Source organism: Portunus trituberculatus, chromosome 39 (assembly GCF_017591435.1).
Source record: "Portunus trituberculatus isolate SZX2019 chromosome 39, ASM1759143v1, whole genome shotgun sequence".
Classification (NCBI taxonomy): domain Eukaryota; kingdom Metazoa; phylum Arthropoda; class Malacostraca; order Decapoda; family Portunidae; genus Portunus; species Portunus trituberculatus.
Window position 1 is genome coordinate 15,871,295 of NC_059293.1, and position 24,768 is coordinate 15,896,062.

The following is a 24,768-nucleotide window of genomic DNA, read 5'->3' on the forward strand; positions in this document are numbered from 1 at the left end:
AGCAAAGTTTTATCAAGGTTGAAAGAGCTAACAAAAGCAAACACGGAGGATTAATATAGTTTTTATGTTCATTTCTTTACGACCGTATGATGACTGATGAAACGTGTAAGTCGAGATGAAAGTAAGGAGTTTCAACTTCTACGCAGATTTTACGTATAGTTTGGTGAAAGAAATTGTTGGTTGGTGGCTAAAGTAAGGGGAAATGGTAGTAGGAGTGGTTGTTGTTGTTGTTGTTGTTGTTGTTGTTGTTGTTGTTGTTGTTTTGTTGTTGTAGTAGTAGTAGTGGTGGAAGTAGGTGGTGATGTTGTTGCTGTTGTTGTTGTTGTTGTTGTTGTTGTTGTTGATGTAGTGGTGGTATTAGTAGTAGTAATAGAGGTAGTAGTAGTAGTAGTAGTAGTAGTAGTAGTAGTAGTAGTGCAGAGAAGAAGTTACTACTACTACTACTACTACTACTACTACTACTACTACTACTACTACTACTACTACTACTACTACTACTACTACTACTACTACTACTACGAAAAAAAAATGAGTAGAGAAAAAATAAAATCGTCCCTGATCACAATACTACTAATAATAATAATTGTCAGTAACATTATTTGCAGACAATACATTAACAAACAAAACACTTTTCATTATTTTCCACCGCTGATATTTATTACTCTCTCTCTCTCTCTCTCTCTCTCTCTCTCTCTCTCTCTCTCTCTCTCTCTCTCTCTCTCTCTCTCTCTCTCTCTCTCTCTCTCTATCTATATATATCTATCTATCTATCTATCTATCTATCTATCTATTTATCTATCATAAATAAGATAGGTAAATAAAATGTCATCTTTCTATGTTTTTCCATTTTCCATTGACTTTTTTTTTTCATAGTGTGTATGTGTAGCAATGGCGTGGCAGGGTGGCAGGGTGGCAGGGTCTGTTAGTGGCAGGGTCCAGGCAGCAACAAGGCGAGATAATACCAGCGGGCACTCTCAGGTCTTGTCCAGCTGTGAGGTTATCCACTTTAAGGCTACTTTGACCCACACAGCATACCTCACCACAGCACAACACAGCACAGCACATGCCCTACGCTCAACACACACACACACACACACACACACACACACACACACACACACACACACACACACACACACACACACACACACACACACACACACACACACACATTCAACAGCTATTACTCTGTGTGTGTGTGTGTGTGTGTGTGTGTGTGTGTGTGTGTGTGTGTGTGTGTGTGTGTGTGTGTGTGTGTGTGTGTGTGTGTGTATCTGTGTGTGTTGGAAATATGTACGAGCTTAAGTGTATGTCAACGGCCTTTCTCGTGTGTGTGTGTGTGTGTGTGTGTGTGTGTGTGTGTGTGTGTGTGTGTGTGTGTGTGTGTGTGTGTGTGTGTGTGTGTAATCTGTAATCATTTGTGTTTGTACCATGTTGAAATTACTTTTTTTTTTTTGGTCAATAAACCAACTACGTAAATGTGTTTGTGTGTATGTGCGTGTGTGTGTGTGCGTATACGTCCATGCGTGTGTACATTGATGCTAGTGTATCTGTGTATATGTATGTATATGTGTGTACTCATCCGCAAGCACGTAGACACCCAACATTCATTTCTTTTCCCCCGGTGTCGCAGTTTACACAAAAATGCAAATTGGCCAGGGGGAAACATCACGTGTGTTGACCCTTCCTTCTTTTTCCACAAGTTGAGCCATTCAGGAGATTATCCCCGTGTGCCCGGCGCCTGTTGTCACACGGGCAAGGAGGGGTGGGGGAGGCGGTGTCGTCCTCTGCTTGCCCCTCAGCCCTTTACGACCCTCGCGATCTTCAGGGACGCGTCTGGGAAAGGGATTTCTTGTGCTGTCTTGCTTGAGGATGAAGGCAGATTAGAGATCGGGCCTCGCTATTTGCTGCTTCCTCAACGTTACCCAGATTCTCCCGGCTTAGCTTCAGTAATGCCAGACCTCCATTGGAATCGTTTTCTTAACCCTCTGCTAATGACACGTGTTTCTGCAGCATTTTTCAATTCCACGACGCTAAAAAGAAACTAAACTAAACATGTACGGAAATTATTAGCCGTCGTTGAGTTTAATTTGAGTTTTATTCTTTTTTTGGCTGGTAATGACACGAGAGAGAGAGAGAGAGAGAGAGAGAGAGAGAGAGAGAGAGAGAGAGAGAGAGAGAGAGAGAGAGAGAGAGAGAGAGAGAGAGAGAGAGTACCAATACGTGCAAAAATCAAAAAGGAAAACTGACAGTGGAGTGAAAATTGAAGTCAAGGTTATTGTTGTGGGTATTTTAGGAGGAAATAAATGACAGATTGAAAAATACTACAGGAAGGGGAAACAGGGAGGTAACACACACACACACACACACACACACACACACACACACACACACACACACACAGAGAGAGAGAGAGAGAGAGAGAGAGAGAGATAACGAACTAGTGCAAAAAGAGAACAGTAAAAAAAATATATATATATAATACTGGTGACCTAAAACAGATTAAAAGAAAAATGGATATATAAAGCCCTTGATTCACTGATTCATGAGTCGCCTTTGAAAAGTTACATGGAATTTGAAAGGTGAAAGCGAATACCCCCCTCAAAAAAAAAACAAAAAAAATAATGATAAAATAAAACAAAAATACAAAATAGTGATTAAAAATATGACGCAAAAATCTGGAATTCACAAAACGACAAAAAAAGGCAAAAATGATGAAAAGCGATTTGACAAAAAGCTTGAGTAGAAAACTGAAAATGCGTTTGTGTATTGATGTAAAAAAATAATAAATGAATGAACAAAGAGAGAAAATATGACATGAATTCTTATTTCAGAGAGGAGAGAGAGAGAGAGAGAGAGAGAGAGAGAGAGAGAGAGAGAGAGAGAGAGACCGTTGAATGTTAATTAAAATGTGCTTCAGTGCGTGAGTGAGTGAGAGAGAGAATGAGAAGGATGGGTAAGGGATATATGAGAGAGAGAGAGAGAGAGAGAGAGAGAGAGAGAGAGAGAGAGAGAGCGTAGTGTAAGGTAAAGACAGGGAGGGAGAAACAATAGGTGTGGCGGCTGGGGGAAGGGGAGGTTAAAGGAGAGAGAGAGAGAGAGAGAGAGAGAGAGAGAGAGAGAGAGAGAGAGAGAGAGAGAAAGAGGCACCAAAGTTTTTTCCGTACACGCCACTTACACCCCACACTAACCTAACCTAACACAAACTCTCTTTTCTCACCAACGAGTAACTTCTGAAAGGCGGCAAATCAGTGCAATCTTGGCTAAACAGTCGAAGAACTTCCCTCCCTCAAGCTGGCATGTGTTAACCGTGTGTTCTCTCTCTGTTTTCCAAGGGTGATATAGATAGTTATGAGTGTAGAATGCTCTCTCTCTCTCTCTCTCTCTCTCTCTCTCTCTCTCTCTCTCTCTCTCTCTCTCTCTCTCTCTCTCTCTCTCTCTCTCTCTCTCTCTCTCTCTCTCTCTCTCTCTCTCTCTCTCTCTCTCTCTCTCTCTCTCTCTCTCTCTCTCTCTCTCTCTCTCTCTCTCTCTCTCTCTCTCTCTCTCTCTCTCTCTCTCTCTGTGACTCAGAGGAGTATATTAAAAACTCGACCTCAGAAAACTAAATTGACTTTTGCTCGACGGAATCCTCATAATATTTTCCTTACGGAGGTGCAGCAAATAGCGGCGGTTTGGTAACTTTTATTAATTTCCAACCACCCAAGGTCTTCTTCTGCCGCCTCTGTGCTCGCCGCTTGAATTAAAGAAGATGGAAAAGAGATAAGAGATGAAACGAAAGAAAAAAGAAAAAAAAACAAGATATTTAATTTGTTTTATAATTTGCTCTACTTTCTTGTGTCGTGGAGCGGAAATAACAGCTTCTCACACTTTTTTTTTTCTTTTGAGAGAGAGAGAGAGAGAGAGAGAGAGAGAGAGAGAGAGAGAGAGAGAGAGAGAGAGAGAGCATTGTGTTATAATCATCTCTGCACCATTGGAAAACAGTCGTGGTGAGAGAGAGAGAGAGAGAGAGAGAGAGAGAGAGAGAGAGAGAGAGAGTTCATTGAATTTTGCAGAATAACATCCTCTTGTTTTTTGTCTTTTAACTTGAGTACTGAAACAGATTTTGAGAGAGAGAGAGAGAGAGAGAGAGTAATCTACGGCTAGTTTCTTTGTGGTGAGGGTGTTTTTATGTGTCAGAAAAGGACAGGCCTAGAGCAAAACAAAAACAAAATGAATGTCAAAAAAAGATAAAAACCGTCTCACAACACCAATCTCTAAAAGAAACGGAGGAACAACCAGGAGGAGGGGACAGCCAGCTTAGTTTCAGAGGTGTCTTCAGCTTCCCCCCTTTTAAACAATTCATCTCGTAAGGGAGAGATAAAAAAAAAAAAACAGAGAGAGAGAATCAAGAGAGTTCCGGAGTGCACCAGTGAGAAGGATGAAAGAGTGACGACGCTGGTTCTCTCTTGCATTACAGAGGTGGACAGAATACGTCGGGATGAGAATGAGTGTAGAAATAAGTGATGTGATATGAATATGGGTGAAAAATAAGTAAAAAATTATTTCTTTGTGATGGACAGAATATGGATGCAAAATGAGAAAAATAAGAGTGAAGTTAGTAGATGGACAGAATATAGATGAAAATGGAAAAGTTAATGAGATGAGGAGAATATAGATGAAAAATATATAAAAAACAGAAAATTAGTGAGATAGACAGAATATGAATGAAAATATATGAAAATTCAGTGAAATAAAGAGAATATGGATGAAAGTAGGTAAAAAAATCAGTAAAATGAACAGGATATGGATGAAAAGTAATGAAAAAGTTAATGAGAGCGACAATAATAGGTGAGAATAGGTAGAAAATTAGTGACAGAAACCAAATATTCAATGAGAGGAATAGGATACGAGTGAAAACAAATGAAAATTCCATGAGAAGGACACATAGGGATGAAAATAAGTTAAAAAAATATTAATAAATACAGAATAGAAGTGAAAATAAGTGGGGAAAATAATAGCACTAAGAAAATACCTGTGAAAATTTACTAAAACAGAGAAAAGGGATAAAGATAAGAGAATAGACAATAAATGGAAGCAAAATACGTATAAAAATAGATGAAAACCAGTGAAATGAAAAGAATAGAGATGAAAACAAGTGAAAGATTTAATGACATGAACAAAATACGTGTGGAAATTCACTCAAACGGAAAGGAAAACAAAATACGTGAGTAAATAAATAGAAACCAGTAAAATAAACAGAATAGAAATTAAAAAAAATGAAAAAAAATAAGGACACGAAGAAAATAGTGGTGGAAACTCGCTAAAACGGAGAAAAGAGATGAAAATAAGAGAATAACTAATAAAGGAAAAGAAAAAAAAAACAGGAAAAAATAAGTAAAAATCAGAATGGAGGTGTTGATGAATAGAAGAGAGGAATTGATAAAAGAAAAACAAAAAATTGGGAGAAAATAAATAGAAATGAGAATAGAGATAGTAATAGATAAAAGAGAAGAATTAATAAAGAAAAACAAAAAAACGGGAGAAAAATAAGTAAAAATCAGAATAGATGATGATAATAAATGAAAGAGGAGAGTGAAATAAAAGAACAAAACAAGGGAGAAAAATAAGATTAATCAAGTATAAAGGTGATAAATGGAAAATCTTGTAGCATTGAACCCATTAGGAAAGAGAAGCAAGCGTGCTGTTAGGAAGTTGAGAGGAGCAGTAAAGCTTGGAAATAACACAGATAGATGGTATGCTAATGTAATGGAGCAATGGTAGGAATTCATAGCCGAGTACTTATGTGTGGGAATGGGCGGGAATGGCTAGGAACATCGCCATACTTGTTCGTGACCGGGAATAATGGAATGGGATAGGAATACTCGATGGGAATGGTTTGGAATGGGAATGAAGGCAGGAATATATAGATGTAGTACGAAGGTAGTTTTTTTTTTTCAGTGGGAATGTGAAGGTTTTCGATGTTTGTGAAGTGAATAGGTAGAGGTGGGAATGGGAATAAAGATAGGGATGTGTGACTCTATATAGCTCGGATGTTGAAACACTTCGCTCTCTCACCTCACCATCACTGCTTTCCAAAGACTCCACTTGAAGATACTCAAAGATACTCATGTTTTTAACCACTTAAGCACCATGCCGCATTTCCCTATCCATTCTGGTTACTATTTGGTGATTTTCTTAAGCTTCAGTAATTTATGTAGGGATTAAAATAGCGAGGACTGTGACTATTAATCTTCTGACCTTCATAGACCCTTCCTGATGTCAATAAAATGGTCTAATCGTACACAAATCTCAAGGTAAAAATGTGTCCCAGTACTGAAGGGTAAAGGGTATTTTTATGGTTCTGGTGATAGATTGGCAAGATCTCTAGTTTATTTAAAGGAGAAACTGTCTTAAAAACCAGCTAAGTTGCCTCTGTGGCCTTGGAAAATTGTAGTGGGAGGGGAAGGCGTTTTTAAGATTTTTTTTTTTTGGGGGGGGTTCTGATCATAGATTGGCAAGATTTCTAGTTTATTAAAGGAGAAACTGTCTTGAAAAACCCAGCTAGTTGTCTCTATGGTCCTGGAAAATTGTCGTAGTGGGAATGCGTTTTTCAATGGGGGCGTCTTATATGAAGTTGTTTACTGGTAGAGCAGGACTAGGAATCTTATGGGAATAGGAATCAAGGTAGGAATTGTGTAGGTGTTTGTGAATCTTCTGGGTATACATATATTTGAATTCTCTCTCTCTCTCTCTCTCTCTCTCTCTCTCTCTCTCTCTCTCTCTCTCTCTCTCTCTCTCTCTCTCTCTCTCTCTCTCTCTCTCTCTCTCTCTCTCTCTCTCTCTCTCTCTCTCTCTCGAACAGGAATTAATAATAGTCAAAGCTGCTATTTGGGAAGGATGGAATACACTTTTCCCCAATTAGTAAGTACTTTTATAATCATCCTCCCTCTCATCTCCCTCTCATCTTCCTCCCCTCTCACCGCTCTTCATTATCACTCATCTCCACTCGTCATCATCATCATCATCATCATCTCCTCCCCTCACTGCTTCCAATCTCATTTTATCCCCTTCCATTGCTTTCTCTCTCTCTCTCTCTCTCTCTCTCTCTCTCTCTCTCTCTCTCTCTCTCTCTCTCTCTCTCTCTCTCTCTCTCTCTCTCTCTCTCTCTCTCTCTCTCTCTCTCTCTCTCTCTCTCTCTCTCTCTCTCTCTCTCTGTGTGTGTGTGTGTGTGTGTGTCTGTGTGTGTGTGTGTGTGTGATGTCCTGATTAAGATTCTACTCCAGAGAGGGAAAAAGTAGCCTAAACACACACACACACACACACACACACACACACACACACACACACACACACACACACACGAGGAGGAGGAGGAGGAGGAGGAGGAGGATCAGGTAGAAGGAAGACAGCTGCTAGAATGAGAATAAGGGAAGAGAAACACAAAGGAACACAAAGGAAGAATGAATAGTAAGAAGATGAAGAGAAAGATAAAGAGGGAGAGTAAAAAGAAATTGGGAAATGAAAACAAGAACAGAAAGGAAAGCGGAGGAATAAGAAACAGCAAGAAGAAAGGAAGAAGACGAGGAAGAGGAGGAGGAGGAGGAGGAGAAGAAGAAGAAGAAGAAGAAGAAGAAGAAGAAGAAGAAGAAGAAGAAGGAAGAAGAAGAATAGAACCAATAGAGTAAGATTAAGAATGAAAATGAAAGGACACACAAAGGGAAAAAGATAGATAACAGGAAGAGGAAGAGGAATAGGAGAAATATAGGAGAAAGAAAACTCATAAAGGAGAAAGAGAAAACGAAAAAAAACACAAAGAAAGAACAAATGAAAAGAAAGCAAAAAAAAAAGGAAAAAATCAAGAAAAGGAGGAGCATAAAAAAAACGAATAAGAAAAAGAAAATAGAAGAAAATAAAGAAAAGCAGGAAGAGAAGAAGAAGCATAAGGAGGAGGAGAGGATGAGAAACATGAGAAGGAGAAGGAGAAGAGGAGGAGGAGGAAGAAGAAGGAGGAGGAGGAGGAGGTGAACTAGGAACTGTGTCAATAGACTTCGCATCATCCCCTTCTATAAAAGTGGCGAGCTCAGTGGAGAAGGGAAGGCGTTCAATAAAGTAATGGAGTTCCGAATTGGCTGGCTGACTCTTTTTTCGGGACGGAGAATGAGAGAGAGAGAGAGAGAGAGAGAGAGAGAGGGGGGGGATGGGGAGAGTGCAGGTAGGGTAGCTAGGTTAAGTTAGGTTAGGCTGGGTTGGGTTAGGTCTGGTTAGGTTAGGTTAGGTTAGGTTAGGTTAGGTTAGGTTAGGATTGGATTTATTAGTTTAGGTTAGGATAAGCGTTTTTTCGTTATTTATTTATTTATTTATTTATTTATTTGTATTTCTTTACAGTTAGTTTAAAGTTTGCCTTGGTTTTAGGTTAGGTTTCAATAGGTTAGGTTAGGTTAGGTTATAGGCAGAGTAGTCTTTTCGTTTACTTTTGGTTACGGGGAAGAGAGAGAGAGAGAGAGAGAGGAGATCGGGAGGACAATATGAACACTATTAAACCCATATATTGGTCAATACTTAATACTAACACTGGTAATTGTAATAAGTCACCTCTCCAATGCAAGAATTAACCAGTGTTCTCAGTCCCTCATTCTCTTATCATGGTACATTCTGGAACTCCTTGCCTGCTTCTGTGTTTCCTCCTTCCTGTGACTTGAGTTCTTTCAATAGGGAGATTTCAAGACATTTTTCCATTAATTTTTTTCATCGTTTCGTTATTTTTTTTTACGTCCACCTCAGTAGGCCGTTTTTTTTTTCTTTTATTTTCCTTTATTTATTTTTTCCTTACGTGAAAATAAATTAATTGATAAGTAGATATATAAGAATAATGACTACTTTAACTTTTTACTGCTACTACTACTACTACTACTACTACTACTACTACTACTACTACTACTACTGCTGCTGCTGCTTCTGCCACTTCCTCTTGCTGCCTGAGTGTTAAGAGAAAAAAAACTAGCAGAGGAAAGAAAGAATGTCCGTGACTGGAGGAAAAGGAGGAAACTTTTGGCGATCACAGTCGTCGATCAGGAGGAAAGAAATTATGTCATGTTTCCTTTCTTTTTCTTCCCTTTCCTTTATCTTTCTTTCCGTTCCTTCCCTCCCTCTTCCGCTTCTTACTCCTTCCCATTTCTTTTTTTTTTTTCTTCGTTTGCTCTTTTCCTCTTTTTCCTTTCATTTTTATTTTTCTCCACCTCATTTATTTTTCCTTTTTATTTTCTTCTTTTTTTTCCAGCATCCCATCCTTTTTGTTTCTATCCTTCCACCATCACCAATACTACTACTACTACTACTACTACTACTACTACTTCTACATCTACTTCTCTTTCCACTAACACCACCACCACCACCACTATTACTACTACTTAATCTTCATCTTCATTTTCCTCTCTACATCTTCTACACCCTCATTAATACCAATGCTGACAATATTTCTTCCCCTTTCCTCCTTGCCTCCTCCTCCTCCTCCTCCTCCTCCTCCTCCTCCTGCAGCAGTTCATCAGTCGTCGCAGGGCAATTAGTAGATTACCTCCGTGAGTTTTAGCGTCATCGGCTGAGGCGCGGCAGAGTGATGGCGGGGCGGAGTGTATTGTGCGTTGTCCTGCATTAAAAGATGTCTTACTGCACTACCGGAGAGTAACTTAAGTCTCCAGAGGCAGAGGAAGATGCATGGGTGTGTGTTTGTGTGCTGAGGTGGGCGGTGCTTTGAGAGAGAAAAAGAGAGAGAGAGAGAGAGAGGGAGGGATACGTATTCAAGAACGCTTTGCTCTCTCATCACGACTATTTCCTAAGGCCACAGAGATGATTAACGAAGTTTTCTAGAGTGTCTATCCAGTTAATAATGTAGAAATTTTATTAATCTACCTCTAAAACAGTTAAAAACACCTTAAAAACTCGTGTAAATTTGAATAAAGCCTTTTTAGATAATGGACGTGAAGTGCAGAGAGAGAGAGAGAGAGAGAGAGAGAGAGAGAGAGAGAGAGAGAAAGAGAGAGAGAGAGAGAGAGAGAGAGAGAGTCGGTATTCATCCTTTGCTCTCTCACCACCAAGGCCACAGAGATGAGTAGCCCGGTTCTCAAAAGCGTTTATTCTATTAGTAATGTGTAAATCTTGTTATTCAATCACTTAAACCATAAAAACACTTTAGAAAACACGTGGAGACTTGTATCCATGACTTGTCTGGTTCATGAGGGTGTTCATTCTGTTAGTGAAAATGTTGTTATTGTCACTTAAACCATGAAAACACTTTAGAAATACACATAGAGACTTGTATTTAAGGTATTTATGTATAGAATGAATTAATTGACTTCATTATTACCATTTATCTCGTAGTTTTCAAGAATACTAGCAGGAGTGTTATAGAAAACGGGAATCGGTATCATTAAAACTCCTAACTACACTCATTTTTTGCTGCTGAATTTGTACTGCTCTGATTTTGTCCGCTATTTCTCTCTTCCCTTCACGTAAACGACCTGTCTCTAATTCCAATGAAAGAAGGAAAAAAAAAAAAACTAAATTCCAACGACTTCGATCAGTAGGCCGAGTAGGAAACTAATTTTGCTGCTCCCTTATCCCCCCTCACATCCCCTCACCCTCCCATCCCTCCACTCCCAGCCCCATCCTCCCCCACTCAAAAAAAAAGGTGGAAAAAAACTCACAAAAAAAAAAAACTATAGAAATTAAAGTCAACTCGAACGCTCTCCATGTTGTATTTGTTTTTCCTCTTTCCTTTTTTTTCCCCTTGGTTGTTTTATTTTCTCTTTTTTCTCACCCCTTAAGTGGAAGCGACGCGGAAAGAAAGAAAGATGGAAAGAATCTGTTGGTGTTTCTTTTCATTTCATTTTATTTCTTTTTTTCTTTTCATTTAATTGTTTGTGTACTGACGACGACGAGGTGGTTAGTGGAAGTTTGTTTGTATTTGAGTAATGTTGAGAGAGAGAGAGAGAGAGAGAGAGAGAGAGAGAGAGAGAGGGGAAGGACGATGTAAATCGAGGAGTTGTGATCTTGTTGTCCCGGTGTGTGGTGTGTGCCTGGTCTCATGCCTATCCGAAGATCGGAAATAATGAGCTCTGAGCTCGTTCCGTATGGTAACGTCTGGCTGTCTCGTCAGAGACTGCAGCAGATCAAACAGTGAAACACACACACACGAATTCAGAACAGTCATATTTAAACCTCTACCATTCTCTCTCTCTCTCTCTCTCTCTCTCTCTCTCTCTCTCTCTCTCTCTCTCTCTCTCTCTCTCTCTCTCTCTCTCTCTCTCTCTCTCTCTAACATTTGACGCCATTGATGATTCAGTTGCAGCGTGAACATTTAATAATGAAGAGTGACATTTGTAAAGACCACGGCACTTGCCTGCTGTGCCTGCCACCGTGTTCCTGCCTTTGTGTTGCATGACTAGGTTGGATTAGGCTAGGTTTGGATTGGTTTGATTTGGTATTATTTGATTTAGTTTCGTTCAGTTTAGCTCAGAAGTTCAGAAACGCCTTGCTCTCTCACCACGACAGATTTTCCAAGGCCACAGAGACGACGAGTCGGATTTTCAAGACAGTTTCTCCTAATGATAATCTTGAAATCTTGCCAGTCCACCATCGGAACTATATAAATAGCCTTAAAAACTCGAATTCTTCAACTAAAGCCTTCAGAAAGTAGTGATGATGAGAGAGCAAAGCGTTTAACCCCTTCCGTACCAGGACTCTTTTCCACATTCATTCTACTTACTATTTGATGATTTTATACAGCTTCAGAAACTCACGTGGGGGATTAGAATAGTGAAGACTGTAGCCATTAATCTTCTGACCTTCATAGACCCTTCCTAATGTCAATAAAACCGTCTAAACATACCCAGAGCTCATGGTAAAAATGCGTTCCAGTACTGAAGGGGTTAAGAATACTAGCCTTAGTTATGTGCGTGAGTGAGAAGAAATGCACTCGAGACGTAGAAGTTCATTTGTCCTAGCTTTGTTTCATTGATGTTTGATGACTGATGTGCTTTATTGATGGCCTTGAGCAAAAAAAACCGCTCCTTTCACTTATTCTATGCTAGTGAGATGCAAGATCAATACTCATTTTGCATACATTCAATCTCCCATACCGTTTGTCCTCGTTTCCTCGATAAACACACTCCCGGCTAAATGCAAAGGAGCGAAGCCTGCAATATGGACTCAACAAGGTAAAAGAACCTCTATTTACTCTAAGCGCCAAGGTCAACTCAATGCCACAAAGCTGAGACTCGGGGAAACTTTTTTACTCCTAGACTTCCCCTTTACGTCTTTTCCACGGGGTTGCATTGTTGTCACCTTGCACCGTGTATGGAAGAGGAAGGCAGTGTAATTACAGACGTGCGTGTTGCTGGAAAGAACTAATGGAGGAAAGTAAGACTACAATTCAAGTGGGCAATTTTTTTATAATATTATTTCTTTTCTTTTTTTTTCTTTTTTGCCCTTGGTAGTTCTCACTCTTACATAAAAAAAAGAGTTGGTGTTTGTGTTTGTGTGTTTTTTTTATTTTTATTCTCAATTCGTTACACTTTGCTGCTGTTTCTTCTTCATTTTAAAACACAATTCTCTTACTTTCTTCCATCAGTTCTGTCCAGTAACACACGCACGTCTACAATTACACCGCCTCTCTCTCTTCTATGCGCGGTGAGATGAAGGAACAACAGCAGTAAAGTGTAACGAATTGGTAAAGCACACAAAGAGGAGCATCAGTTAGTGCCGAAAAGGTTACGCACCCTAGCAACAGTTGAACTTTGCTATAAACCTCTGCCTGAACCACATTCGTAAACATTTTGGCGTCTTAACTCATTTTATCCACTTGAGTATCATGACGCGTTTCCATATTCATCCTTTTTACTGTTTGGTGATTCTATACAGCTTCAGAAACTTATGTGTGGGATTAGAATAGTGAAAACTGTGACCATTAATCCTCTGATCCCCCATAGACTCATCTTAATGTCAATAAAAACACAAATCTCACGGTAAAAATGTGTCCCAGTATTCAAGGAGTTAAAAAAGCTTCTAGTGAAAGATGGATATTTATCAGAGGTATTTTCACGATGCTAGTGTTAGTTAAACAGGTATTGTACATCATCAGCTGGAAAACAAAGTCATCACGATCGATTAATCACCACTGTGGCTTTTGAAATTAGTTATAGCGAGAGTGCAAGTGTTCAGCAATACACGCCACATTCAACACTGAGACTAATATTAGTAATCTTTCATCAGGACGCTTTTTAAAGGTCAAAGAGATAGCCAATAAAGCTTTTTTTTTTATGTAAGAGGGAAAAGCTGGCGAAGGGCAACATAAAACGAAATAAAAAGGCCCTCTAAGTTGCCAGTCCCCTTGCAGATCCGAGAGAAGTAGCCAAAAATAGGGATAAATGTCTTGAAACCTCTCATAACCTCTCCAGTACCAGGACGCGTTTCCAAATTCCTTCCGCTTACTATTTGGTAATTTTATACAGCTTCAGAAACTTACGTGGGTGATTAAAACAGTGAAGACTCTAGCCATAAATCCTCTGACCTTCTTAGACCCTTCCTAATGCCAATAAAATGGTCTAATCGTACACAAATCTCAAGGTAAAGATGCGTCCTAGTGCTGAAGGGGTTAAACGAAGTCATAGGAAGCTGGGAATATACAAAAGCAGGTAGGAAGTTCAAGCTGGCACGGTGTTGTGTTATTCTCCCTAGCTGATGTAAAAACCTTATTAAACTGTCACTAGGAAGATGAAAGCACCTTTGGAAACTTGGAGGCAATGGAGTTAAAGCGACGAAATGTATGAGATTGAGGTTCACTGAGTATCGCCTGCACTGCCCACTACGTTGCTAGAGTGAGCGGGACTGTCTGTGTTAGTGGCGCATGCTAGTGAGAGGAGGTGGCCGGCGTGCTGCAGTGGCTGGGAGGGACTGTGTAAAGTGTTGAGGAAGGAGTGTTAGGAAGGAATCGAAGCTCTTCCTCCTCCTCGTCTTGCATTATTTTTCTTTATTTTTTTTTCTTTTCTATTCTGTTTTTTTTTTTTTTTTTTTTTTTTTTTCTTTCACTCGTTCCTTTCTCTTAGAATTCTTGACTTGTTCCGTAGTCTCGTTCTCTCTCTCTCTCTCTCTCTCTCTCTCTCTCTCTCTCTCTCTCTCTCTCTCTCTCTCTCTCTCTCTCTCTCTCTCTCTCTCTCTCTCTCTCTCTCTCTCTCTCTCTCTCTCTCTCTCTCTCTCTTTGTTATTTTGCTTTTTTTTCTGTGTGTGTGTGTGTGTGTGTGTGTGTGTGTGTGTGTGTGTGTGTGTGTGTGTGTGTGTGTGTGTGTGTGTGTGTTTTACTAATGAACTGTCCCTTCTTCCCTAGAGTATATGCAGAAAGTTATTCCGATACACACACACACACACACACACACACACACACACACACACACACACACACACACACACGAGTCTCTTCACATGTAATTGGCTGTGTAATTTAACGTGCTGAGTGTATGAAATAACTTTAATTTAGCCCGCAATGGAAACTATTTCACGAAATAAGATTACTATTACCACCACCACCACCACCACCACCACCACCACCACCAATTTCCTACCTGGTAATTGTTTAAAGAAATTCCCGGTCAGTAAAAGTAAACTAGGAAAACTATGGACAGGTAACAAGGCAGACAGGTAACCGTGACTAGTAACAGGTGAAGTTTAAGTAACATGTACAATCAGGAGTCCATTAATCACCGCTCGCCACTGTGCCAAGCGTTCCCAGTGTCACGCCCTTTGCTCTGAACCTGTGTCGCCTGGTGAGGATTGAACAACACAAACATGGTGCAAGTGTGTAGGACTAGCGTGACGGACTGACCAGCGAGCATGTGACTGGTAAATGCATGTCTTTTTTCTGTCTAAATGCCATAGCACTTATAAGTATGTATGGCAACATGTATTTCATTAATGCTGTAGTAATATTGCAGTTATTTTTAGTCATCAGATATATGAGTGCAATTCAAATACAATAATATCGTATTTAAAATCACGATAGAATAAAAGAAATGTAATGTACCGTGCGGTGTATTTCTCTCTGTTACATAATGACTCTGATTGAGTTTTATGTATAATAATTACTGTTTGTAACACACGCATTGGTAGTGATTCATTCAGTGAATTAGGCAGGCTGGCTCATGCATGTGTCAGTGCACAGGTGTATTGATGCATTTCATTAAGTTTTTAAAAGCTCTATTCTTCTTTATATAAGCGGACTCCAAGATTAGGATGATTGGTTATGTTGTGGTGGGCGGTGGTGGCTTAAAGGGAACGTGTTGTGGTGGTGGTGGTGATGCCTGGCTTGTCTAGCAGATAATGATATGGTGTATGATGTGTTGCTCTGCGCTGAAAATATATGTAGGATATCTATTTTGTGTATGAAGTCTTGCTGATCCTTTTTCTTCATGTTGTTTGTGATGTGGTAATGGTGCTACTGCCTCATGCTGTGCTGTGCTGTGCTGCGCTGTGCTGTGCTGTGCTGGCCACTCAGGGACTAGATGGACTTGGTCATAATATGGTTACAGTCTGTGTCAGCCTGATCCTGATATATATATATATATATATATATATATATATATATATATATATATATATATATATATATATATATATATATATATATATATATATATATATATATATATATATATATATATATATATATAAGTAATTTATTTGTAGCCAGAAAGTATTAAAGATTTATGTGCAAATAACAAATAAGTGAGGTGAAGACGGTCTCAGGGCAGTGTGGTGCAGGTGGTGGCTGGGACACAGGCGTGGGCAGGCCTGGTGGGTGTTGGCCCTGCAAATTTTCAATTAGCAGTGTCATCATGATTTTTCATTTAATTTCCAAATGAAATTTGTTAGGGATTAGTGAGCCTCGCTTGTCAGCGTGGTGGCCCAGCGCTCCCCAGCCCTCAGCTGAGCAGCGCCAACCCCCCCTTGGGCAGGTCCCTCCGTCCCTCTCTCCTCCGTCGTGAGAGGCAGCATCCACTCGTCGCATGGTCTCCATCAGGAAGCCAATGTGCGGAAATTGTTGCGTTTGTTTGAGTGTGAGCGACGGTGGTGGTGCAGGTCTGGGCGCCAGGAGATGGCAGGTGAAGACAATTTGTGCCGCCCATTTGAGAGCGACGTTTGTGGCAAGCAGCGTCAGGGGCTGCTGTGCTGGGTCGCCTGCAGCCTTTCTCGTATACAGATTTTTTTTTATTATTTATGAGTTTATTTTCATATTTTATCTTCCTAGTATAGTCTGTAAGTTTTGTGTCTGCCTCCCCGATGCTGCAGCTGTCAGGATAGTATTTTCTTGTCTCATTTTCTCCTGGAGATGTTTGTTTGCGGTATGCGTGTGGTGCATATTTGTTGAGTCATGTTTGATGTGTGTGTTGTGTTTCCTGACAGTGACGTAGGCCAGACAAGCATCGCACAGGCATGGCGCGAGACACATTACGGCCTCATCCACCTGTGCCACTTCTAGGCATTAAACATTGAAGGGGACACTCTTGCCACGTTTGTTTCTAGTTCGGAACATTACACCGATGAAGTAACTTGCATATCCACACAAACAAAAGACGTGCCCGTGTGTTATGATGTACACAGGCATTAAGAAGCGAACGTGTTGTACTTACTCCTTCTAGCGTGAGAGGGTGAGATGGATGCTGCTAGCACCAGCAGAAGCAGGACCAGGCTGGCCCACACGCACTGCCGCCGCCCCAGCATCTCCGCCAGGCTACACATCGTCCACACCACTACTGTTATAGCTGTCCCGCCGCCACACAAACTCAGTACCCGTGTGAAAGGTGACTCAACCGTACACTCCTGATTCTACTGCAGCATAAAGCATGGCTACTCGCGCACCGTGACCCACTCGGGCAAGGACGAGTGTCGGGGACGAGAGACTGGGTCGGGTCGCCGCGGCCGCTGCTATACTAAATGTGACAGCGGGGAGAGTGCAAGGCAAGGCAGGGCGCAGGCTGCCAGCAGCCTCCGTTTTCTGTGATAGAGATCTTTTCACAAAATCGCCTCCCACCACTGCTTCGGGACAATTTGCCTTTTAATAGATCCTGTAATTATGTAGGTCATCGGTGCAACCCAATAGTAAAGGTGACTAGGGAAGATGCGCACCCCGGTGGCTGTTCCCCCTCAGGGTTGGACATTCCACGGATTAAGGACAGAAGTGACCTTTACTATTAGATTCGCACATACATGATTGTGATCAGTCAATTGATCTCCTTCATAGTGTTGTCATTGATGCACGTGCATTGGTGGCGGGGACAGCACACGGGAGCAGCGGGGACGTGCTGGCAACTATGGCCGTGACCAGAGTTTGCGCAGGCCGGCCGGTGCATCAATATGGCCACACCACCGCTGGCCCGCTTCCCTCTTCTGCTTCCCCGTTGATCTCGCTCCACTTCCAGATGTATCGCACTAAAGCGCCTCGGCCGCGCTGGGGAGGAGCCCATCCCGGGAGGAAAACACTCACCCAGACCCTCAGGTGCCTGAGTGCCCCTCTGTGACCGCCTGGCACTGCTGCCACTCAGCTCGCACAGATCCCTGCCCCTCACCTGGAAATCTTGTTTGAGAGAACAAAGCCGAAATCCTCGCACTTCGTCAATGCTTGGCAGGAAAGGCAACGGGAAAGAGAGAGAGAGGAAGAACTGAGGATGTTCCTGACACATCTCAGCGTCTTCTGAAAAATCGAAAGTGTGATTGCCGCGTCACCTGTCACCTGGCTTAATTAAGCGTCAAGTGATGCGAGCCGCCAGGTCACCGCCAAGCCCTCCACCCTCTTGGCACTTCAGTCTGGGAGTCAACTCGCGTCTCATAAAACTCCGCCACTACCTGGCTCGCACCGCTGATATCTCGTCATTTTTTTTCACCACATGGCAGCCGCTCCCTCGTCTCGCCCAGCTTGGCGGGACCTGACGCTTACATGACAAAAATAGTTATAAAGTTTTAAGACTACAAAAAATACTTGATAAGGAAGCCATGTGTTGACTTTTTAGGAGGCCGCCCTTCACCATGCCTTATCAGCGCCTTGCCGGGGCCTCGCAGACCAACAGCTTCATTAATCATTTTTTCCTGGAATAATCCGTCACGCCCCAGCAGTGATGACGAGGCATGCTGCTACGCCCGCACGCCCACACACACCCACACCCTCACACCGCCACACCTTTATACTCTTATGCCCTCATACCACGAACTCAGGCACTCACACCCTTACACATTTACACACCCACGCTCTCACACCACACTCACACTTTTACACCATAACGCTCCTCTCTACCCTGGATGTGTCACCCTCCCTAGTTGTGTCTGCTGTGTTGTGGCGGCGCCTTAAGTTAATCAATCGATCAATCACGTGTGCGGCAAACATGTCCCCACCGTCACCAAATCCCTGCCGTCACCAAATTTTCACCGTCACCAAGTCTTTACTGTCACCAAGTTTTCACAATCTCCAAGTTTTTACCGTTAAGTCTTTACTGTCACTAAATCCTCACCGTTACCAAATCCTTACCATCACCAAGTTTTCACCGTCACCAACTCTTTACTGTCACCAAATCCTCACCTCACCAAGTCTTTATTGTCACCGAATCCTTACAGTCACCAATTTTTCGCCGTCACCAAGTCCTCACCGTTACCAAGTCCTCACCGTCACCAAGTCCTTACTGTCACCAAATCCTCACCATCACCAAGTTATAACCGTCACAATTCAACAGACTTTCCTCTTATTTTGTATTTCACTGCGTTATGTCACGTGACTGCACCAGGAATTGAGTATAACTTTTCTTGTTGTTGTTCTTCAGTATGTTATAAAATCACTTCTACTTTTTTTATATATAGATCACCATTTTCTCTTTCTTCACCAGGTCTTCACTGTTGACTGGTGACTTGGCTGGTGAGTTGGCACGGAGGTGGACTGAAGGAATACGAGGTGAGTAAATGTGTAATTTCTAAGCTACAAGATCTTTTAAGAGACGAAAAGAAGACGAGGCTGAGAAAATGAGGTCATTGTTATTTGTCTATTTTAATTTAAAGAACCTCAAAATTAGTATAAAGATAATTGTCTGAGAAAAAGAGATAATGGTTTTTTTTTCTTTTTTTTTTTTTTCTATGCTATAATTTAAAGAAACTTGAGAATAATACAGAGATAATTGTCTGAGGAAAAGAGGTAATTGGTTATTGTATACTGATTTAAAGGACCTTGTGACTAGTGTAAGGCAATTTTTTTTTTTATTTATTTATTTATTTATTTATATTTTTTATTCTCTGTTTTAAGGGACCCTGAGACTAGTATAAGGATAATTGTCTGGGAAAAGAGGTTATTGTTTATTGCATACTCTGACTTAAAGAACCTCTAAAGTGGTATTGAGATCATTGTCTGAGAAAAAAAAAGATATATTTTCTTTTTTTATTCTCGAATTTTAAGAACCTTGAGACTAGCTTAAAAATAATTGTCTGAGCAAAAGAGGTCGTTGTTTTTTGTACACTCTAATTTAAAGCACCTTGAGACAATATAGAATTAACGGTCTATAGGGGATTTCCAAACCTACAGAACCTTTATAAGAGAATAAAAAAAAACGAATCTCTAAAATGTCAGTGATTTTTGTATATTCTAAACTTCAAAACCTTTCAAGAGAACAATGGAGACAACTACCTAAAAAAAACTGTATAAGCATGAAGAGATCTTTTTATATATTTCCAAATTACAGAACGTTTCAAAAAGACCACAACAAGAAAATAACCAAAAACCTCATGATTTTTTGTATTTTCTAATTAACAAAACTCTTAGAAATATCAACATTAAAAAAAAATATCTAAAACAACGAGAAAATAGATACACCAATGCCTCAAATAAAGAAACCACGTAGCAGAGAGAGACCTAACCACAAAACACTCAGTACACATCCAGCAGGGCATGTGTGTGTGTGTGTGTGTGTGTGTGTGTGTGTGTGTGTGTGTGTGTGTGTGTGTGTGTGTGTGTGTCGCCCAATCGCCGAAGCCCCCCCCGCAACACCGTCCGTCACTAATCCTAATTACACACTCACTGTTTACTCCGGAACAGTGCGGCGGACACGTGTATCGTCCATCCAGGTAACTAACGCTGCGTGTGAATTCCCAATGTGTTAATTGTGTTACGCCGCACGACCGAGGCGGCACGACGCTCAACCACATTACAGGGCCAGTTGTTGAGAGAGGGGGGGGAATGTGTGGTGCAATTAAATTTACTGAGAGAGAGAGAGAGAGAGAGAGAGAGAGAGAGAGAGAGAGAATATATATGGAATTATCCGTGGCAGAAATTAAATTGTCAGTATGAAATTATATCAATTATCCTTTTGAATTGGAATTTAACCCTTTAACTAATGCTAATGAGTCACGACAGTATGACGCTTGTTATTTCACTCCAGTTTCCTACCATGATAATAATAATAATAACAATAGTAATAATAATAATAATAATAACAACAACAACAACAACAACAACAACAACAACAACAACAAACAAACGCCACTATTACATCACTCCTTTTCGTTGCTTGTTTTTTTTTCATTCATTCATCTTATTTCTTTATTTTTCGTGTTGAGATGTCTATGTTTCAAAAATTATACTCTAACCTTTTATCACGCTACTTATGTCCTTGTTCCCCGTGGTGAGAGAAAGACGAAGGAGAAGGAGGAAGGAAGAGGAGGAAAGAGTAAGAGGAGGAAGAAGAGAGAGTTGACAGTGTAACGAAGGAAAATAAGGACGGAGAGAGAGAGAGAGAGAGAGAGAGAGAGAGAGAGAGAGAGAGAGAGTGTGTGTGTGTGTGCGTGTGCGTTTGTGTACAAGTAGCAACGAGAATAGGAAAGAAAAAGAGCGCCTTGTACTCTGTTATATAATGGAGAGAGGAAGAGGGAGAGGCGGCTGGGAGAGTTACAAAGTAGTGATGTCACAGGAAGACCATATTTGCTTACACATGAGGCCGTTATAGAGGCGTTGATGTGGTGGTGATGGTGTGGTGATGTGGTGGTGATGGTGCTCGCAGGGGCTGTTATGCAAACCAGTGCGTCCAGTCAAGAGGCGTAAGACAGGCGGCGTGTCGTGTGATGGGCGTTGTGCTGAGAGAGAGAGAGAGAGAGAGAGAGAGAGAGAGAGAGAGAGAGAGAGAGAGAGAGGTTTTCATATTAAGAGAAGAAAGATACAGGACCGTGATAATGGCTGGTAAAATCAAACTGGATCGTGATGAGGAATTTTGAAGAACCATCGACTGGATACACTTGAAGGGCGCCCAACATTCTGAAGCGTGACTGAAACATTGTGAGTGGAGTAGAATTATTCATATTAATCATCTCTAATTCAAAACAAATACATCGTTGCACTCACTGAACTGGCAATCTTTATTATTTTTCCCTCTTTCCTCTTCCATTATCTTTCCCTCTTCCAACATAAAAAAGCGTCTGTTTTCAGCCTCATTCTTCTTTCTTTCTGCAATGCTGTATCTCTTGCTGTCTTCTACCGCTATTTTCATGCCAACTGCTCTTCTGGTATTGCTAACTTATGTATTTTCGGTGCACAAGCCTTTCTCTCCTCCAATCATTCATTTAAACTCTTGAACTACTTCTGTATTTCCACCTTCCTATAACTGTAACTCATTCTACAAGGAGGTTATAAGACACTTATCCCATATTTCTGACACGATTTTGGCTCTGTGTTTTCATACTAACTGCTCTTCTGGTTTTGCTAACTGTATGCCTTCCCTCTTCCCTTTTCTCTGTACAAGACTATCTTCTTTCTCTCCCCAAGAGTTAATTAGTACTCTCAATCATTCATCCCTTTCCTTGATAAACTCTTGAACGCCTTACCTGCTTCTGTATTTCCACCTTCCTATAACTGTAACTCATTCTACAAGGAGGTTTCAAGACACTTATCCCTTATTTTTGAGACGCTTTTGGCACTCTGTTCATGGACTGGCACCTCTGTACGCAAGGCAATGGCATTCAAATCCAACCTCACCCATCTGCCTAATCAGCTAAAACCGTAACTATAGTGGTGAAAGGATCAAAGGGCTAACCCACCTATTCCCTTCCATTTGAGGCCCTGCAGGTGTGCGGTGCGTGATGTAAACTTCCTCCTTTAACCCCCCACCGCTCCAGCCCAGGCCTCCGCAACCCCACGCTGCGCCGACGGTCCAGTACAGCGTGAATTAATTAACACATTCACCTGCATACATAGACATATTACACCTTTCAAGGGAAACTGACGATGTGAGACCTGCCCGCCTGTTAGGTTGTATTCCCTGCTGTGTGATTGTTGTCTTGACGCAGCCGAGGCAGGAAGGAAGATATATTTGGGAGTGTCTGAAGAAGGGAAGGAGTAAGCTTTATGTAGGAATAGGAGGGAGTGCGTAGGGCTTGTTTGAGAGTAGGAATGATACAAACAGTACGGGAATTCAGGCTTTATTGAGCAGCAGAGAGGGAAGACATTGTTGTGGAGTTATAGGGAAGATAGGGCAGCTTTATTGAGCAGCACTGGAGTTGAAGCTTTATTGAGTTTCAGAGGAAAGGGAGAAGGCTTTATTGACGAGCAGGGGAAGAGAATGTACGAGGACTTTATTGAGTGGCAAGGATATAAAGCTCTATTGGCATATAGTAAAGGAAGACAAGGAAGCTTTATTGAATAAACAGAAAGTAAAATAAAATGAAGCTTTATAGAGCAGCAGAAGAGCGAGTAGTAAAAATGAAGTAAGGGTTTATTTAGGAAAAGCAAAAGAAATAAGAGAGCTTTATATAGTAGCAGAAATACTTCATCGAGCTGCATAAGAGCCAGAAGACTTTACAGAACAAAAAAAGGAATAAAACTGTAATTAAGGATGAAAGAAAATTAATATGAAACCTTTATTTAATAGTAGGAAGGCTTTACTAGATAGAATAGTAAAACTTTATCGAATAACAGGGAGGAAAGTAAGAACCCTCCCTCCCTATCCTCTGTCCCACCCCTCCTCTCCCCTCTCCCACAGTGCTGCTCAACCCTCTCTGCTGCCAACACAACTTTCAAGTCCAACAATCCCAACGTGCTGCTAGGTATTTTTTTTAACCAAACTTCGGCATGGAAATAACCAGTTTTGTTCGTGGAGTTGGAAAACAAACTTAGTACAGTATTAGTAGGAGAGGAATGGAGGGCCGAGGAAGTAAGAGGCAGGAACTTACTGGTGTATTAAATAGGGCAGGAGAAATAGAGAAATAAAAGGAGGAAGAACTAGAAGGGGAATAGGACAGGAAATACTAAATACTAAATAGAAGGTAGAAACAGTGATGTACTGGAATATTATAAGAGAAATTGGAAAAAAAACAAAAACAAGAGTGGTGTATCAAATAAGGCAGGAGAAATAGGGAAATAAATGGAGGAAGAACTGGAAGATGAATAGGACAGGAGATGAATTAGCTTGGTACTAAATTGAAGGTAGAAACTTAGTGATGTATTGGAATTAAAAGAGAAATAAGAAAATAAATAAACGATGTATTAGATAAGGCAGGAGAAATAGAGAAATAAAAGGAGAAAGAACTTGAAGACATATATATGACTGAAAATTAATTAACTTGGTACTAAATAGGAGGTAGAAACAGTGATGTATTGGAATATTAAAAGAGAAATAAGTGAAAAAATAAGAGTGGTGAGATGTAGGGAAAAAAATAAGAGCAGTGTATTAAATAAGCAGGAGAAATAGTAAAAATAAAAGGAGAAAGAATTAGAAAATGAATACGACAGAAAATAACTTAGGTTAGTTAAAACTTTGTGATGTATTCAAGAAAAAAAGAAAAAAAATGCAAGGAAAAATGAAACTTAGAAGATGAACAGGGCAGAAAGGAAATTAGTAAAGCCTTAGATGGAAGGTAGAAAGTTAGTGATGTACGAGTATTAGAAGGGCGCACAAAATAAATAAATGAAAGATACAGAAACATTAGGAGACAGAAAGAAGACGAATAGAACTGGAAAAAATAACAAAGTATCGAAGAGAGAGAAAATGTATTGTCGCAAGGTAGTCACACATAGAGCTGTTTACCTCAAACTTTGGACCTGTTCTCTTCAGGCTGACCAAACAGCTCCTTCGATACTGGGACACATTTTTACCTTGAGATTTGTGTACGATTAGACCATTTTATTGACATTAGGAAGGGTCTATGGAGATCAGAAGATTAATGGCCACAGTCTTCACTATTTTAATCGCGACATAAGTTTCTGAAGCTGTACAAAGCCACCAAATAGTAAGCAGAATGAATATGAAAACACGTCATGGTACTCAAGGGTTAAGCAAGTGAGTTTTTCTGTGGGTATTTCACAAACACAGCTTAAAACCAACTAAATTTATTACTCCACTTACAACCCAACACATTAACTACACATAAAAGCAGGAGTGTGCAAAATAACCACACTTTACCAAGGTTCCTCTTTAGCAGTTAAAATTCCACCAATCCATAAACTATTAAAGTGTTATCTTCCACTCTCTTCAGTTTACCTTCACCATAACATCCTAACAGTACTGCATTTGTTCCTGTGATCACTGCATGCGAAGGATCACTAAATTATCGAAGCCCACAATATACATCTCACGAGACTCTACGGCTCTTAGGAAAATTACTCTAAGTTACTAAGTTACCGTTAACCCCTTTAGTACTGGGACACATTTTTACCTTGAGATTTGTGAATGATTAGACCATTTTATTGACATTAGGAAGGGTCTATGGAGGTCACAAGATTAATGG

At 40.6% G+C, this 24,768-nt stretch overlaps 1 protein-coding gene and 1 long non-coding RNA gene across 2 annotated transcripts in view; one reads left to right on the top strand and one right to left on the bottom strand.

Annotated features, from left to right (window-relative positions):
* Positions 1-16,968, bottom strand: part of LOC123515440 (cubilin-like) — a 234,055-nt gene extending 217,087 nt beyond the window's left edge. The window contains 1 exon segment of the mRNA XM_045274006.1: positions 16,656-16,968. Coding sequence (XP_045129941.1) covers positions 16,656-16,764 — 109 coding nt within the window. The 5' untranslated portion in view covers positions 16,765-16,968.
* The window catches only part of LOC123515441, a 218,979-nt gene extending 200,018 nt beyond the window's left edge, over positions 1-18,961 (top strand). Inside the window, exon 4 of the long non-coding RNA XR_006677878.1 lies at positions 18,897-18,961. This is a non-coding gene — a long non-coding RNA (uncharacterized LOC123515441). The remainder of the gene's footprint in view (positions 1-18,896) is intronic.
* Positions 18,962-24,768: the final 5,807 nt, after the last annotated feature.